The sequence below is a fragment of the Nelumbo nucifera genome, chromosome 2, assembly GCF_055504915.1.
Source record: "Nelumbo nucifera cultivar China Antique chromosome 2, China Antique-T2T, whole genome shotgun sequence".
Classification (NCBI taxonomy): Eukaryota; Viridiplantae; Streptophyta; class Magnoliopsida; order Proteales; family Nelumbonaceae; genus Nelumbo; species Nelumbo nucifera.
In genome coordinates, this window is record NC_142650.1 from 28,202,255 (window position 1) to 28,220,242 (window position 17,988).

The following is a 17,988-nucleotide window of genomic DNA, read 5'->3' on the forward strand; positions in this document are numbered from 1 at the left end:
AAACATGTTTTCACAATTAGTTAGTATATATATTTTTATCATCTGGGTTGGCTTTAGCTTTAACGATGTCTCACTGTGACACATTTGTTAGATTAGATTCTTGATGGATTACTAAGGAACATGACAAATAAGATATTTCCTTCAAAAAATCTCATTTTATTATCTTCAAATTATTATGATTATTTTGAAATTATCACTCCCTTTTACTTATCATAATTAAAGTGTCTACATATTAATATTATTTATAGCACTCAATCATATTTGGCTTAACTTATTTCTAACTGTTTTTTTCATGGTTTTCGGATTGCTGTTGATTTGGACAGTTTGGACCGTTTGGCCTAGAGATCATCCATGCAATTGGTTTTATTTTATCTAAAATCCGGTCTCTAACAAAAAACCATTAAATCAATCAACGATTCATTGATAGGGTGGTTGAATTGCTAATTTGTAGATCCATTCAATAATTTTTGACCATTTTTTATTATAATGAGCCATTCATTCAAGCTGGACAGTTAAATCTTTAATCCAAAAATCGATGGCTAAAATTATTCCATTTTAAGATCGTATTTTAAAACCATGGTTTTCTTTAGCCTACCATACAAGGGATGAATTTGACCGTAGATTGATGCCAAATTCATGAACAGAATGCAGTTTATAGGGGCTACTAAAATACTAATACACTATGATAGGGCTGTAATTTAGTATTCTGCAGTGAGTACGTACTTTTCCCTTTTCTTTTATGCTTAATGTTTTTTTCTATTTATTGATTGAACGGTTCGGACCGAACAGTCAAACAAAAAATAATATGAATCGCCATTCTCAACCACCCTGATGCTATCATGCTAGTGCAACTGTGACAGCATCCTTAGTGTAGAAGAAATATCTCCCATTTTATCAGACGGTCACAAACTGCACGATCTACACCATCATATCAGTACGGTACATCAGATTAATCACTCCATTAATAGGTGGTGGGTCCCGCAGAATTATCCATTGCTCCTATTTCCACGTGGCGTTTGCCCATTGCAAAAACCAAACTATCAACAGTACCAGCTTCACTTGGAAATCCTCTAAGATTCCGGACGTTACTAGACAAATCATAATACGCCACGTCATCCTGACACAGATAGACCTATGCATAGATGACGTGGCGTGAGATGATTGGTCCAGTGCACCATCTAACCCACCTCATCACGGCTCGCTCGCACCTCTCTCGAGTCTCGTCAGCTGGTTTCTGAACGCATGATGATACCATGTATGTACGACATACATGATGCATGTAACGTGAAAACACCCGATCGGCCCCCAACACAGTAGAAGCCCAGTACTGCACGTGCATCCGTGCGCCCCGAATCCCTCCACCACCCTATCAATTCTTGTTCGCTATTCCCAATCTTGAGGCATCAAAATCAATGTCAGTCTAAAAATCAGACGGCACGCACCGACTTATAAAAATGGTTCTAAAATGTACCGAATTATCGTAATCTCAAAAACAACTAGGGAAAAATGGGTCGGGCCCTGACATGGGTCCGATTCGCCTAACCCGATCTGAATCATATATATAGATCACTTATACTCAATCAAACCTAATATTACATATGTTTCAATATTGCAAAAATATAGGGTGGGGTTTGGTGGTTCACCTGAACTGAAACCCGTGCCAAACCAGATCAAGAGTGACCCGGTCCAACCCAATAGGGGTTGGGTCAGTGCATGTTCATCACCTAACCCTACCCAATCTATTAACATCCCTAGACTAAATCATACTAATAGGATGTCAACAGGTCAGGTTTCGAACAAATTTACCTCGACCCTAGTAAGATCGGATTCAGTGCTCACAAGACAGTTTGTTCTCGTAGTCTTTTATTAACATGCATTGAGAATATTTTCATACTTATATGCTTTTTTTCATTATGAAATAATCCCAATGCAAGACTGAAAAGGATTATGTAAATGGTGTGAGCAGGGCCAAATCCAATTTCAACCCTAACTAATCTTCTAACATCTCACATGAATCGACCCACCCCAATTATGAAATATAAATTTTTACAAACCCGCCCCTAATTTTATAGGATTCAACTCGATACCAACCCACAACCTTTCAATTATATTTTTCTATAATACATTTTGAAAATCTATAAATCATTAATTTAAGTTAAAATTTTAATTTATAAATTCTATCATATCACTTCCTCTAAAAAAATGTAAATACGACTCGGGCCAAAGAATCATATCCCAACGCGGGTTTTTCGTTTAACCCGACCCATTCACACCCCTACTTTGATTAATAAGAAACAGAGTGCGCAGCTTAACTATGCTGCCCTATAAGCACACCACCATGCATCTCGTCTGATCGTCTCCTCTCTGTTTCGTTCTATTTAACACGACACACGATTCGAACAACACCAACACAAAGAGTCCTCTCTCTCTCTTCTTTCTCTCAAATAAACCGGGAAAAATATATAATCGGAACCAGAGATAGAGAAACAGAGAGAGGAGAAATCACAGAAAAACCAGAGCAGGAAAAGATACAAACTACAGAAACGGTGCCCCACCACCCCGACGCCCTTATTCTCTCTATCCAAGATGAAGGCGAGCCAACCAGAACCAGCTTCGTCATCGATGCAATCACCGTCCACCTCTGTTGTCTCCAACCCACCACAACACTCTGCTGCGGTTTCGTCGTCATCGGAGAAGACGACGGTGTCTGTATCGATAACAGCGGCGGAAGAGCCGGTAGGGTCCAGGGAAGGGGGCGGACAAGAATCGGTAACCGTCGAGCGCCGGGGAGATCACTCGGCCGTCTGCCGGTGGACGGTCGTCAATTTCTCCAAGGTGAAAGCTAGGGCACTATGGAGCCGATACTTCGAAGTGGGCGGCTACGACTGTCGGCTCCTCGTCTACCCCAAAGGTGACTCCCAAGCCCTTCCCGGTTACTTCTCTATCTATCTCCAAATCATGGATCCTCGCGGTTCGTCGTCGTCGAAATGGGACTGTTTCGCCAGCTACCGCCTCTCCATCGTTAATCATCTCGACGAATCCAAGTCCATTCAGAGAGACTCTTGGCATCGCTTCTCCAGCAAGAAGAAATCTCACGGCTGGTGCGACTTCACCCCTTCTTCCACAATTTTGGATCCCAAGGCCGGGTTCCTCTTCAATAACGATTCTGTTCTCATCACCGCAGATATTCTGGTCTTGAATGAATCAATCTCCTTCTCTCGCGATAACAATGAGTTACAGTCTTCATCCTCTTCGTTGTCCTCTGTCGTCATAACAAGTCCAATTTCGGATGTTTTGAGTGGGAAGTTCACTTGGAAGGTGCATAACTTCAGCTTGTTCAAGGAGATGATCAAGACCCAGAAGATAATGAGCCCTGTTTTTCCTGCCGGTGAATGTAACCTTCGGATTAGCGTTTATCAAAGCTCAGTCAATGGGGTAGAGTATCTATCGATGTGCTTGGAGAGTAAGGACACCGAGAAGTCAGTAATTCCCGACCGGAGTTGCTGGTGTTTGTTTCGAATGTCGGTACTGAATCAGAAGCCTGGGCTTAATCACATGCACAGGGATTCTTATGGCCGGTTTGCAGCTGACAACAAGAGTGGGGATAATACTAGTCTCGGGTGGAATGATTATATGAAGATGGCGGATTTTATTGGGTCGGAGACGGGGTTTCTTGTTGATGATACTGCTGTTTTCAGTGCCTCTTTCCATGTGATTAAGGAGCTCAGTAGCTTCTCCAAGAATGGGGGATTGCTTGGCGGGAGGAGTACCGGTGGGGCAAGGAAGTCTGATGGGCATTCGGGGAAGTTCACTTGGAGGATTGAAAACTTCACGAGGTTGAAAGATCTTCTGAAGAAGAGGAAGATTACAGGACTTTGTGTCAAGAGCAGAAGGTTTCAGATTGGTAATCGGGATTGTCGCCTCATTGTTTATCCCAGAGGTAAGACTAAATGGGCATTTCAGGGTTTCTACCTGTCTTTTCCACTCCATTTCATTTGATTTAGCTTTTGTTTAAGGAACTTCTGTTTTTTACCTCTCATTTTTTGGGTTTCCTATGGGCATTGGGTTGAATGTAAATTAGGTTGATGGGCTCACACCCACATACTGAAAACTATTTTGCAACACTTCATTATATATATGTATATATTATAGGCTGTGAAAGTGAAAGAGAACTGATGGAATTTCTACTTGATGGCATCAGGGCAGTCTCAGCCACCTTGCCACCTTTCTGTATTTCTTGAAGTTACAGATTCCCGAAACACTGCCAACGACTGGAGTTGTTTTGTGAGTCATAGGTTATCAGTTGTGAATCAAAGGATGGAGGAGAAGTCTGTTACAAAGGAGTCACAAAACCGGTACTCCAAAGCTGCAAAGGACTGGGGCTGGCGCGAGTTTATCACACTTACTAGTCTCTTTGATCAGGACTCTGGGTTTCTTGTTCAAGATACTGTCGTGTTCTCAGCAGAGGTTCTTATCTTGAAGGAAACATCAATAATGCAGGATTTCACTGATCAAGACATGGAGTCAAACAATGCAGGTTCTCAAATTGATGGAGTTGGGAAAAGAGGATCGTATACATGGAAGGTTGAGAATTTCTTATCCTTCAAGGAAATAATGGAAACCCGCAAAATATTTAGCAAATTCTTTCAAGCTGGTGGATGTGAACTTCGGATTGGTACATGGATATTATTTATTTATTGCTTAATATGCTGTTGTAGATTTCCTATATGATGACAGTTTTATCTCAAGTTGATGCCATGTTGGTTGATTATAATGCAGGTGTGTATGAGTCTTTTGACACTATATGTATATATCTGGAGAGTGATCAATCAGTTGGAAGTGATCCAGACAAGAATTTTTGGGTCAGATACAGGATGGCAGTGGTTAATCAAAAGAACCCTGCAAAAACTGTGTGGAAGGAGTCCTCTATCTGTACAAAGACATGGAATAATTCTGTTCTCCAATTCATGAAGGTTTCTGATATGCTGGAACCAGATGCGGGATTCCTTGTACGCGATACAGTTGTTTTTATCTGCGAGATCATTGATTGTTGTCCTTGGTTTGAGTTTTCAGATCTGGAGGTGAGTCTATATCTATATCAATTTTGTTTATGATAGAATCGTGTCATCCATGTAATTATTGTAGCTTATAAAGTTTCACTAAATAGAACTTTTTTTCTTGTGGTTGTTCAGAACTCAGAAGTTGTTTAATTGAGTGCTGACCAAAATTTAATCTCATAAAATGCTGTTCTGATTTGTATATTCTCTCCTATCCTTTTTTATGGTTTCAAAAGGAAAAGAAAAGATACACCTATCCTTTGAATAATTATCAGTATCAGTAACATTGATCATTTGTCATTGCCCTTTGTGTTGGACTTTCTTCGCCACTCTGATTACTATGTGTTTTGATTGTATAAAAGTTATTCAACTAACTGTTAATATGGAGTTGGAAGAATTCATGCTGGGAATTTCAATTAGTGGCCTGATGATATGCATTCTTAATTCCTGGGAAGGCTGGAGTGATGGAGTTTTTATTCCATTTTCATATATGCATTAAAGTCCTGCTTTCTCAATGGATGTTGCCAAGGTGAGGTGATTATCAGGCTTTATATACATTTAATTTATCTAAACGGACTCTTTATCATAGAAAGAATCTCTTGTACATTATTTTTTAAGCAATACCTGCCATACATTCCTTTCTGATTTATCCCCAATTTTGCCAAGTTGTCTGCAGTATCATTAAATTCCTTGGAGTTCATTTTAGCATAGATGAGTAAGAGTCAGAAAAGCTAATACAGTAAATCCTCATTTATCTTGTTTGATAGATCCATACAAGAACTGAAATTTTTTCTGAGGTTTCTGTGGAATTTTGAAGTCGGATTGAAATTTCAAGAAAAAAGAACCAATAGCATTTTGATCTATCCAATTTCCTTTCCATTTCTATTATTCTTCCTCTATGTTTTTTTTTTTTTATCAACAAAGGATTAATTATAGTAATAGTTGAAAAAAGTTACAGCAGTCTGGGTAACCGTTCACCCAAGAAGACAGGATACAATAATAGCTGAAAAACAACATTATAATAGAGCCCAAAAAAGCTGCTGCCTATATACTCCTTGTTTGGCTAAAGTGTTGGCCATCCCATTAGCTGTCCTGTGTGTCCAAGTAAAAGAAGCAATCAAGTCCCCTTGCAGGCTTTCTATCTCCCTGAAGGCATGTCTATATATCCAAGGTACATTTATGTCTAGAAGTGATCCAAGAAATAATCACATTTGAGTCTCCTTCAATTTCCAGGTTTCTAAAATTTGATTGCTTAACAAATCTTAAGCCTTGTAATAGTGCCATCAGTTCAGCCTTTAGTAAGTCTCCTTCTCCCATAGGTCCCGAGTACATGACCAAGACTTTACTTGAAGGCTCTGTTTGGTTTGTGGGATAGGGATGAGAAAAAGGGAATATTCCAAAAATATTCCCTTTTCTCTTATTTGGTTTGAGGGAAAAAGAGGGATGGGATGGGAAAGACATGGGATGGCAGATCCCAAAATCATGGAATCGGGGTCGCACCAAAACAGTGCGACCCCCGTGGAAAAACTGGGAAATCACCATTACCACTTACCATCGACGATGAATAGAGGAAAAACTAGGAAATCTCTGTCCCTGGGTTCGTTTTCCTCTTCTCTTTGTCCCTTGTCTCTCTCCCTTTCTCCCTTTCTCAATGCGACTCCATCGTTTCTTTTCTCTCTTCTCACTCGTCTTCTCTCCCTTTGTCTTCTCTCTTCTTCTTCTTCAGATTATGACGGGCTCAACGGTCCGTGCCTCTGTTCGTGAAGTTCTTGAAGTTGATTGTTTTGAGGAAGGACGAACGAAAGTTCCTAGAGGGGGTTCGTGCCTCTAGCGAGAGTGCGCATGTTTTGAAGAAGGACGAACTGGGGAATCGTCATCATCGTCGGCGAAGTTGAGTAGTTCTTGTTCGTGAAGTTCCTGAAACATGCACACTCTCACTGACCTTTTACACTTTCCGTGCCTAACGAGGCAGTGCCACCTTTTACACTGTTCACCTTCCTAAACAGTGGCACTGTTCACCTTCATCGTCTTTGTGAAGTTCCTATTCGTTCGGTCCGTGCCTCTGTTTGTGAAGTTCTTGAAGTTGATTGTTTTGAGGAAGGACGAACGGAAGTTCCTGAAGGGGGTCCGTGCCTCTGGCGAGAGTGCGCATGTTTTGAAGAAGGATGAACTGGGTAATCGTCATTACCGTCGGCGAAGCTGAGTTAGTTCTTGTTCATGAAGTTCCTAAAACATGCGCACTCTCGCCGACCTTTTACACTTTCCGTGCCTCTGTTCAGGAACAAGGCAGTGCCACCTTTTACATTGTTCACCTTCCCACTGTTCACCTTCATCGTCCTCGTGAAGTTCCTGTTTGTTCGGTACGTGCCTCTGTTCGTCTCGAACGAAGGAGGAAGGTGAACAGTGCCACCTTTTGCACTTTCCCATCCCATCCCATCCCAATAAAACCAAACAAGGAAAAGTTAAATTTTTATGCTTTCCCATTCCATCCCATCCCATCCCATCTTTTCCCGTCCCACTCAAATCTTCCCACAAATCAAATGGAGCCGAAGGGTCTCTAAACATGCCACCAATACTTGCCATTCTTGGGTTTCCCATAGAGCTCCCTATCCCTTGATGGGGGCTTCCATTCCACCAACCTTCTTTCCTTTTCTTTAGAGGAGTGTTCCATCTCATTCCAAGCCCTTATTATATTAGTCACTATAACCTTTGGAAGATGTCAAGGCTTTATCCAATGAGCCACTTTTATTTTTATTATTTCTACCAAATTCTCCTTTGACCTGTGCTGTTCATTAAATATTCTTGCATTCCTCTCCTCCCAAATAGTCCACACCACTACTGCTCTGATCGTCTTCCACATTGTTTTCCTTCTTTTTGTTGGCTACCTTAGGAAGTTTGGTTGAAGAGACTCACTATGTCCTAGGGAGTTATCCACCTGCAACCAAAAGGGTTAAGGATTCTCCATTTGCAAAGCAAAGGAAATACACATGTGGGGAAAGACATTTATTCGGCCTTATCTTTTGTAACATGTCACAGGTGTTCACCTTTCCAAGAAAAACCTCCCAGCATAGTGCTTGAAACTTTGGTAGTTTGGTGGTATCCAAATATCTTTCACTGGGAAATTCTTTCCAACCTCTAAAGGTTGCAAAAATGAATTGAAAAAAGGGTGCAACTAAAGATACCATCAGGGGAAGTAGACTAGACTCTAGTGTCCTCCACAACTCGAACCAAGAAAGCAGACTTGAGTTTATCCAACAACTGAATAAGGGGCTCACACTCAAAATCTCTCAGGCCCCTTCTAAAACCAAAATACCAACTCAAACCAAAGGAAGAGAAAGTGACAAATCTTGAGATTAGTTGACACTTGTTGTTAGGCACTGAATAAAGGCTTGGGAAAAGGGAACTAAGAGGAGTGTCAACTATCCAAAGATTTTCCTAGAAAAGAACTCTTGACCCACAACTAGACCTGTTCATGGGTTGGGTAGCTCGACGGCCCAGCCTGGCCCTCAGACGGGCTTGAACATGATTTTTAGCCATTGGGCTTGACCTCGGGCCTAAAAGCCTGGCTCTATTATTTTTTGGGCCGGGCTCGGGATTTGTCAAAAAAGCCCGACCCGACTTTTTCTAGTTTCTAAACCCTAAATCCCTAACTCGACTAACCTTTTCTCAATTTCCCTCTTTTCATCGTTTTATTTCTCATTCTCACTCTCAGTCTCAAGCACTAGTGAACTTAGGCATCGTTCTCACTCTTAGAGGCGAACTCAGGCATCGGTGCCTCACTCTCAATCTCAAGCACTAGCGAACTTAGGCATCGTTCTCACTCTTAGAGGCGAACTCAGGCATCGGTGCCACCAACGAACCAGGTCCTCTCTATCTCCGGCGATGACCATGGCCCCCCTCTCTCTCTCTCTCGTTATCTTACTCTCTCTATCTCTCTGTCTCCGGCGGTGACCACTTTTCTCTCCCATCTCATCCATGAAATGTTTAGAGCCTTTTGGAATCAGCATCTCTATTGGTTCACCATAGCATCTCTGTTGGTTCACCAGTATCAGAATCACACCCGAGCTCTATATTTTCTCCTCGAATAAGACCATGAAGGATGCACCGACGAACTCAGGCACCGGTGCCACCAAAAAATCAATCATTTTGTTAGGTCGGGCTTCGGGCTCGGGCCCGGGCTTCAGGCTTTTTATGAGGGTCGGGTTTGGGGCTGGACTTCGGGCTTTTTATGAGGGCTGGGCTTGGGCCCAAGTTGTAGGCCCGTTGGTTGGGGCCGGGCTCGGGCCTGCAAAAATTCTGTTAATGAAGAGTAAAAGCCCGGCCCGAGCCCAACCCATGAATAGGTCCACCCACAACCCACATCAAACCTAATAAAATGTGTATACCTTTTGAATTGTTTTCTTCTTCCTTTGTGTTGTTTTCATCTTTATCTCTTTTAGCCGTGTCTCATCTAATTAACTAAAATTTCTCCTATTTCTCTCCAATTATCTCAAGATTAGAGAATATGTTCTCCATATATTCTGTTTTGGTAACTTCCAAAATCAGAACAAAATCTCAAAATCTCGAGCTTTTTCATTAATGTTTTAATCCTTCGATCCAAACCAATTGAAACAACCTTGAAGATAAATATATTGAACTTGTATTCTAGCAAAAGAAATTAAGGGAGTTATGTTATTTTCATGATAAGAGAATGGAGAGCTTTGTTCAGGCGACAAAATGGAGAAGAGTACTTCAGTTGGAGAAGAAGAAGATCCTTATGGAGGAAATAACAAACTGAGGGAAGAAGCTTATGAAAATAAGGGAAGACCGACGAGCAACGATTATTATGGACTTAAAAGTGGTGGACTTGTTTAAAGGTTTTATAGATGGTCTACTATTTGTAGAAAGAATACAAGGATGGGGAAATGAAATGACAAACAATGGGAAGAGATTTACAGTAGAAAATAGAAGGAATAGAAATGGAGGGTTTCTTTTATTAACAGAGTTCTTTGGCAAAGGGAGAAAATAGTTAGTATGCCTATTGGAGGGACAAGCTAAACAGGGGGGAGATGATCGTAGGTGCACTTGATGAGTTCAACCAGAAAAAAATGGGAGCTCTTGAATATTGAAGATCAAACTCCGAGGAAAGGACAACAATCAAGGGAGGTAAATGAGAGTTTAACTGGGAAAACAAACCATTCAAAGCAAACTAACAAGATTACTCCCACAACAATGCTCTCAATAGATACCAGTTCGAAAATAATGTGGGATGGAAGAAGCATGGATTGGGTTAAGAGGAAAGTCGTGAAAGTAAAAACAAAGGTTGAGGATTGGAAAGAATTATTGCAAATCTTGCTGGAGATGCTTCAACTAAAAGAGAAAATCACCCTTATCCCGTTTGACAAAAGTAAGGCAATACTTGACATGGCCGAATTTCAGACTGAGAGCAGAATCCTAGAAACCAAACTTGGCTAGATTGCAGTGGAAAATTGGTTGCCCTCATGTAATGAATTGAACATCTCTCATAAGACCATAATTATCAAGATTCTGGGATTACCTTTTAACCTCTGGCAGGAATACATCTTCCACAAGAGAGCAGTGGTTGGTGGTGGTGTATTGGAAGGGTTTTGCGTGCAAAATCTTCAAGTGGCAAAACTCAAAGTGGTAGGAGTAAGATTGGAAAAAATTCCAAGAACTTTGGACATCTTTGCTATGACTATTGGAGAACGGTGTGGTTGGCGTCGAAAGTCGAAGTAAGTCTGTGGAACCATTCAGAGGAAGAAGAAGACGTTGACGTGGACTATTGGAGGCCATGTGGCAAGAGTTGGGTGGACCGCCCAAAAGGTCAAGTCGACTAGGAGTTTATGGAAGATGAAAAGTCGAGTAATAGCCTAAAGGAGGACTCTTTTCCATTTAAGGGAGACTTTTTGAAAAAATTTGAATGGAATCCAATGGCCCAAAGGAAATCCTATGCTGAGGTGCTCCGATCGAAAAGTAGGCTATCTCGTGCCTATTTTACAAAGGAAAATGGAAAGTCTGATTTGGGTTTACTTAAGCCGGTCCAAAAGTTTAATCTGGTTCATGCTAATAAAGATGGGGCACGTGACTCTTTAGAAACTTATGCACAAAGGTCCTTTGCTCTTGTGGGAGATGATAATCGTGGTCTATCATCGTCCCCCTTGATCTCTCTTTGCTCTTCTCTCCCCCAAATGGGTACAACAAACAGAGGTATCCCCCACTCTTTCTCAAGCAAAAGGCACCTCATCCGTGTAAGGAAAGAAACTACAGTGGAGGATGACAACCGAAGAGAACTCCACGATCCCTGAAACGCTGAACCCTTGGTACAATAGGGACTTGCAAGGGAACTTTGAAGATGACTCCGACTAGGAGGATTTGAGAGATGTGGAAGAGGATGAAGTGAATCATCCATTGAGTATAGGTAGCCTTGACTCAACAAAGGCCTGTAATTTCACAGACCTCGAGGTCTTTGGAATTGAACTCCTCTTTAGTGAAGAAGCTAGTATGGAAGTTCTGGAACTATAGGAATTGAGAGATAGTGACTCTACTGTGGAAAGTGGGAGGCCTTTAGATGATTCTTAGAGAGGGGAGAAAGTAGAAACCAAGTCAAGAACAAAGGTAGGGTAGCGGTTTTGCGAAGATGGATTTCCACTACAAACCAAACGTGGAACCACTTGAGGAACAACTCCCCCCAGCTTTACAGGTGGTTACTGAACCTGAACTCGAACCATCAGGGATTGTACTTGGAGTGGTCGATGGAAATCAAGATCAGGATCAAGGAGTTTCTTCCCCCCTTCCTCTCACTACCATCCTTTCTTCCTCCCCTCTTTACTTTCAAAACTCAATTGATATTGGTCCTTGTAGTAATCCTCGGCCTTTGGTTTTTGTAGATCCAGCTATTGAAACCTCACCGGTGGCGGATAATAACCCTTGTGCGGCAAGAAAAGAAGATGGGGGAGGAGATAAAGACAGGGAGAGGGAAGTAATCCTGAATGTGGCTTAAGAGAAGGAATTTGTGAACGAAGAAGGGGGAAATGGAACTATTGTAGGCACAAAAGAGAAGGGGAAGGAACTTGGTGTGTTAGATGAGAAAGAAGATGATTGTAGAGAACCACCCAAACTAAAAGGGTAGGAACAAAAAGAACCTAGAGGAAATTTCACCAAAGGAAAGGTCTATCGTAGAAAGGAGGCAAGAGATGATAAAAAAAGAAAAAGGAGAATGAATGAGGTGGAAAAGCTAGCCTGTGGAGTGTCCTATGAGAAGACAGTAAATAGAAAGAGGGAGAAAAAGAAAGGAGACTAGGACTTGGAAATAGGAAAGGGTGTAAACAAAAAAAGTGGAATAAAGATTCTTTGTTGGAATGTAAGAGGGTTAGGGAGTGCAAGAAGAGGAGAGTCATTAGGAATGTGATAAGAATTGAGAGATCGGTAATAGTCATGCTCTAGGAAACAAAACTTTCGGATTTGGATGGAAGATGGATAAGAAGTACCTGGCGTAGCAGGGGTCTAAGTTGGTCTATTGCCCCATTTTGGGGTGCCTCGGGTGGTATCCTTACAATTTGGAAGAACGAGGAAATTGATTGTCAGGAGGAGTTGATAGGACAATGCTCAGTATCGGTAAAAGCCAAGAGGATGCATGATGGAAGGGATTGGGTGCTAACCAATGTGTATGGCCCGAACTCATATAGAGAGAGGGACACCTTCTGGGGAGAGCTAGCTGCAGTTAGGGGCCTTTGGGAGGGTCCATGGTGTCTGGGAGGGGATTTCAATGTGATAAGGTGCACAAACGAGACAAACAACCCCAATCAGTCCATAACAACAACTATGAGACACTTCAACTCCTTGATTGAGTCACTAGAACTAAGAGACCTACCTTGTTACGAGCCTCTTTCACCTGGTCAAATCTTTAGGAAAGTCAAGTGTGCTCAAAGCTGGATAGGTTCCTTTTCTCCATTGATTGGGAGGAGTTGTGGGGGAACTTAACATTGAAATCCCTTCCTAGAGTAACCTTGGACCACTGCCCCCTAAGTCTTTACCAAGAAAACCTTATTGGAGGCCCTACACCCTTTAGATTTGAGAATATGTGGTTGGAAGTTCCAAACTTTCTGCAAAAGGTAAAAGATTGGTGGTCAGAAGGTGGAATAAGGGCCAGAGAGAAAGTGGTGGGATTCTCAAAGAAGTTGAAAAGATTGAAGGAAAAGGTCAAGGAATGGAACATAGAAGAATTTGGAAAACTCGAGGTCATAAAGGAGGAATTAGCTAGGAAAATAGAGGAATTGGACCAAAAGGAGGCCCATAAAGAGTGCAGGACGAAGGACAGAGCTGAAAGGTGAAACTTAAAAGTGTAACTAGAGGAGATCCTGAGGAAGGAAGAAATTTCTTGGAGACAAAAATCAAGGTGTAAATGGCTTCTAGAGGGGGATGGAAACACCAGATTTTTCCACTCCCTAGCAAACGAGAGAAGAAGTAAAAATCAAATCTCAGTATGAAGGTGGAGGGAAGAGTAATAAACTCAAAGGAGGAAATTGAAAGGTGCTTTGTGGATCATTTCAAGTCAACCCTCGCCTCCTCTGTTGAAAGCAATATGGGTTTGGGATAATTATAGTGAGATAGAGTGCCAGAATCCAAAGCTGCCCTCTTAGAAAGAGCCTTCAGTGTAGAGGAGGTCCATGAAGCAATTTTCTCGATGGGTAGATCTAAAGCTCCGGGGCCGGATGGTTTCTTAATGGCTTTCTATCAAGATTGTTGGGAAATCTTGAAAGATGATTTAATGGATGTCTTTGTTGAGTTCCATCAAAAAGGGAAATTCTCTCTAGGAGCAAATGCAATTTTTATTGCTCTAGTGCCAAAAAAGAAAGAGGCCAAAACCCCCAAGGATTACAGACCGATAAGTCTTGTGGGTAGCATGTATAAGATCATTGCTAAAGTTTTGGCTGGTCGGTTGAAGACTGTCTTGCCCTTTGTTATTTCTCAGAACCAAGGAGCTTTTGTAGAAGGGAGACAAATAGTGGATCAAATCTTAGTGGCAAATGAATGTGTGGCAGCTAAGAAAAAACAAGGTGGCAAAGGTTTGATTTGTAAATTGGACTTAAAAAAAGCTTATGATATGGTGGATTGGTCTTTCCTATTGAATCTCATGGAAAAGATGGGTTTAGGTGAAAGATCGGAGACTGTGGATCAAAGGATGTATTAGCTCGACACATTTTTCTATCCTTTTAAATGGGGTAGCAAAGGACTTCTTCCTGGTTAAAAGAGGACTAAAACAGGGTGATCCCTTATCCCCATTCTTATTTACCTTTATTGCTGAGGTTTTGAGTAGACAAATCGTCAAGGCTGGCCAAGAAAATCAGTTTAAAGGTTGGAGGATTGGTAGTTCAGAGGTGGTGGTGTCTCACTTGCAATTTGCTGATGATACAATCATTTTCTATGAGAGTTGTAATGAATCTAGTTTGAGGAATCTGAAAAATTTGGTGGATAAGTTTCAACAGGCCTCCAAACTAAAAGTGAATTGGGGAAAAAGCTGTGTAGTTGGAATAAACCTAGGAGGGGGGCATCCAAGCCATGGCAAATTTGCTAGGTTGTGAAGTGAAAAGATGGCCTCTAGAATACCTAGGTATGCCCTTGGGGGGAAGCCCGAAAGCTGAAAGCTTTTGGAAGCCAGTTTTAGAGAGATTCACAAAGAAGTTGGCAATGTGGAAGAGAAGTTATATTTCCTTGGGGGGAAGAATCACTTTGATAAAATCCACCCTAGCAAATCTGTCCACTTATTTCCTCTCCACCTTTAAGATCCCGATGAAAATAGAAAGGAAGTTGGAGAAGATAATGAGGGACTTTTTGTGGGAACCTGGCTATGAAAAGAGGGATCATTTAGTGAAGTGGGTACAAGTTTGTAAACCTAAGGAGCAAGGTGGCCTAGGTATTGGGAACATTTTAAAGAAAAATACGGCCCTCCTAGGGGAATGGCTGCGGAGATTCCCTTGTGAAGAAGATAGGTTGTGGCACAGGGTCATTAAAAGCATTCATGGTGAAGTAGAAAACAGCTGGGATGCAAAACTAGCCTCCAATGCAGCTCCAAATTCCCCCTAGAAGGCAATCTTTGAGGTACTACCAACCTTTCTTCACTTTATCCGTTTTGGTGTTGGGTGTGGCAATAAAGTTTTATTTTGGGAAGACCTATGGGTTGGGGATTTGCCTTTTAAGGTTAAATTGCCAGACCTATACTCTTTGTCAAACCTTAAAAACAAATCTGTTGCTAGGGTTGGCATGCTTTCAGACTCGAGTTTCTCTTGGGACTTTGGCTTCAGAAGGGGGCTTAGGGAAAATGAATGTGAGTCCCCATTGCTTTTGATCTCAACCCTAGAGAAGGTTTACTTAGACCAAATTACAACTGATTGTAGAGTTTGGTCTCTAACTCTTGATGGTTTATTCTCTTGTGCCTCTTTCTTCGGTTTGCTCACTCACTCTGATCCTTTGGGGGTGAACTTCCCAGTGAGAGAAATCTGGTGTAAACCGATTCCTCCTAAAGTACAAACCTTCTGTTGGGAAGTGTTCGTAGGGAAGGTAAACACTTGTGATGTGCTAAAGAAAAGAAGGCCAAACAAATGCCTCTCTCCTCATGTGTGTGTCCTTTGTAAGGATTGTGGTGAAACCCTACTCCACTTACTCTTATCCTGCTCTTTTGTTTCTTGTATTTGGGAAATTGTGTGTTCTCTCTTTGGATGCAAATGGGCTCCCCCACAGGATGTGGTAAGTCTATTCAGCCCCTCCTTCCTGAGGCAACAGAAGAAAAGAGGAAAATGCTTATGGAATTCAGCAAGAGCTGCTGTAGTATGGACTATATGTGAGGAAAGAAACCAAAGACTCTTCTCTGGAAAAAGTAAATCAAAGGTGGAAGTCATTGAAGCCATAAGATTCAGAACTGCACATTGGGTGAAGTAGCACAAACAGATGTACCCAAAGAAGTTGTGAGAGCGGAGTTCCTTTGGTAACCTGGGAAGGGCAGGTATAGGGGGTGTGATTAGAAATCATCTAGGAGAAGTTGTGGCACTCTTCTCAGGTCCAATAGGTATTGGTGACTCAATACAGGCTGAATCTCTGGCTCTACTTCAAGGTTTAAAGATGGCTGAGCAGATTGGAACAACAGATTTAGAAATAGGAGACTCACTACTGGTCATTTCTTGGGCTAAAAACACCAAATCAGGACCTTGGAAGCTCAAATTTATCTACAAAGAAATTTACATACTTGCAAGGAGGTTCAACTCTCAGTTTGGTTGGGCCAAAAGGACTGCAAATGGGTTGGCGGATACCCTAGCAAAACAGGGGGCAAATAGTTCTACCTTGTACTGGGCAGAACTGTAACTGTTTGTATGTGTTTGTAGATCGGGTTAACGCAGTACTGCAACCTATAACTATTGTAATTCAATATTTCTCTGTTATTAATAAAAGTCTTATTTGCTGATAAAAAAAACTTGTATTCTAGTAACATGGCAGTGAATAAACATGAGACTATAATGCCTTCTATCCAATTTTTATGCAATAAATCAACTATGAATTTGGAAACCTCAATGGATGAGATTACCTATGGTAATTATTTGTTTTCCCCCAAGACAACTATCAAAAGAAGACCAGACAGGGAGGAGTTGGTCACTCCTATATATATGACATTTAGTTTTTCCTTCTTCTGAGAATAGCACATCTCTTTCTTTCCTCTGTTTATAAGGATGAGATTTGTACCAAGACTTTAAAAGAAAGGGCCAATGCCTATATGTAAAATGTTACATGGTTTTATTTTATTTTATATTTTAATCAACAACAAGGTCAAAGATTTAGGTTGGAGATCACCCAGATAAAAGTACAAGCCATCCTCAAGGGAATGGGAGGAAAGGCTAGAAGGACCATGAGCACACAGGTCTGGCAACCTGTGCACAGTGAATTCTTGTCAATACCAAAACCTATCATTTCCCAGGAGCAAATCCTTCAAATAGGAGGCTAAATGTCACTTTGGTGTTTGGAATTTGTCCTTACGGCTCAGCTTGGAAGGAGTACAAATACAAATATGTACTGTACAAATACATACAAAATAATAGAAAATATAAGGTTTTGCACTACATATTTGTATTTGTACTCTTCCAAATGGAGCCTAAGGCTTTAATATAATGGTAGATGGCTAAATGGATTACTTACCATAAGTAGGTTGAAAATGGAGAGGTGGGTTATAAATTGGAACTTGAAGCCCAAGTTGGTAAACACTTGCCTCTATCCCCTGTATTTTTTCTGTAAGGGGACCGATAGAAGTCATTAGGTAGCCCCTTATTCTATTTTTGGTAATCAGTTTCCAGGCTTTTCTGTTTGCATATTTCTCAGTACACATTAGATCATCATCCATCATTAGGGACAGTTGTCAAGGTGCCTAGGCGAGCCTAGGCGGTGGAATTTGAAAGTATAAAGTAAATATTCCTACCCCTCTTAAGCTACTTTATTGCTTTTTTATACTAACCAACACACATCTATGCTAGCTATTAGCAATAAAATCATTCGAATAAAACATAAAATGCCATAGCTAGCATCCAGGCCAACAAAAATGGGGGAGTGCAGCTAAGAAAAGAGAGAAAATAAGGGGGCGGAGCCCCTGTTTTGTTCCCAACATAAGTTGTCCAAGAGGACGATGTGGACTGTGTTTAAGGGGGTGGAGACCCTGTTTCAGGCTAAAAGAAATATCGGAGGATTGTTAAAAGTAAGAAAGGAGGAGTACCAGTGTGATTTTAGGAAGGAGGAGGAGGCGAAGCCCCTGTTTCATCCCAAAAATATTTCTTCATTAAAGAAGAAGAAGAAGAAGAAGAAGAGGAAGAAGAAGAAGAAGAAGAAACATACCTGGAGGTCTTGGACTACTTGGACTGAACAATGGATCTCAGTCCTCAAATTTCATACAAGATTC

At 41.3% G+C, this 17,988-nt stretch overlaps 1 protein-coding gene across 1 annotated transcript in view; it reads left to right on the plus strand.

Annotated features, from left to right (window-relative positions):
* The first annotated feature begins 2,407 nt into the window (after positions 1-2,407).
* The window catches only part of LOC104586136 (uncharacterized), a 39,603-nt gene continuing 24,022 nt past the window's right edge, over positions 2,408-17,988 (plus strand). The window contains exons 1-3 of the mRNA XM_010243280.3: positions 2,408-3,940; positions 4,202-4,675; positions 4,780-5,081. Of these exons, the coding sequence (XP_010241582.1) occupies positions 2,587-3,940; positions 4,202-4,675; positions 4,780-5,081 (2,130 nt within the window). The 5' untranslated portion in view covers positions 2,408-2,586. The remainder of the gene's footprint in view (positions 3,941-4,201; positions 4,676-4,779; positions 5,082-17,988) is intronic.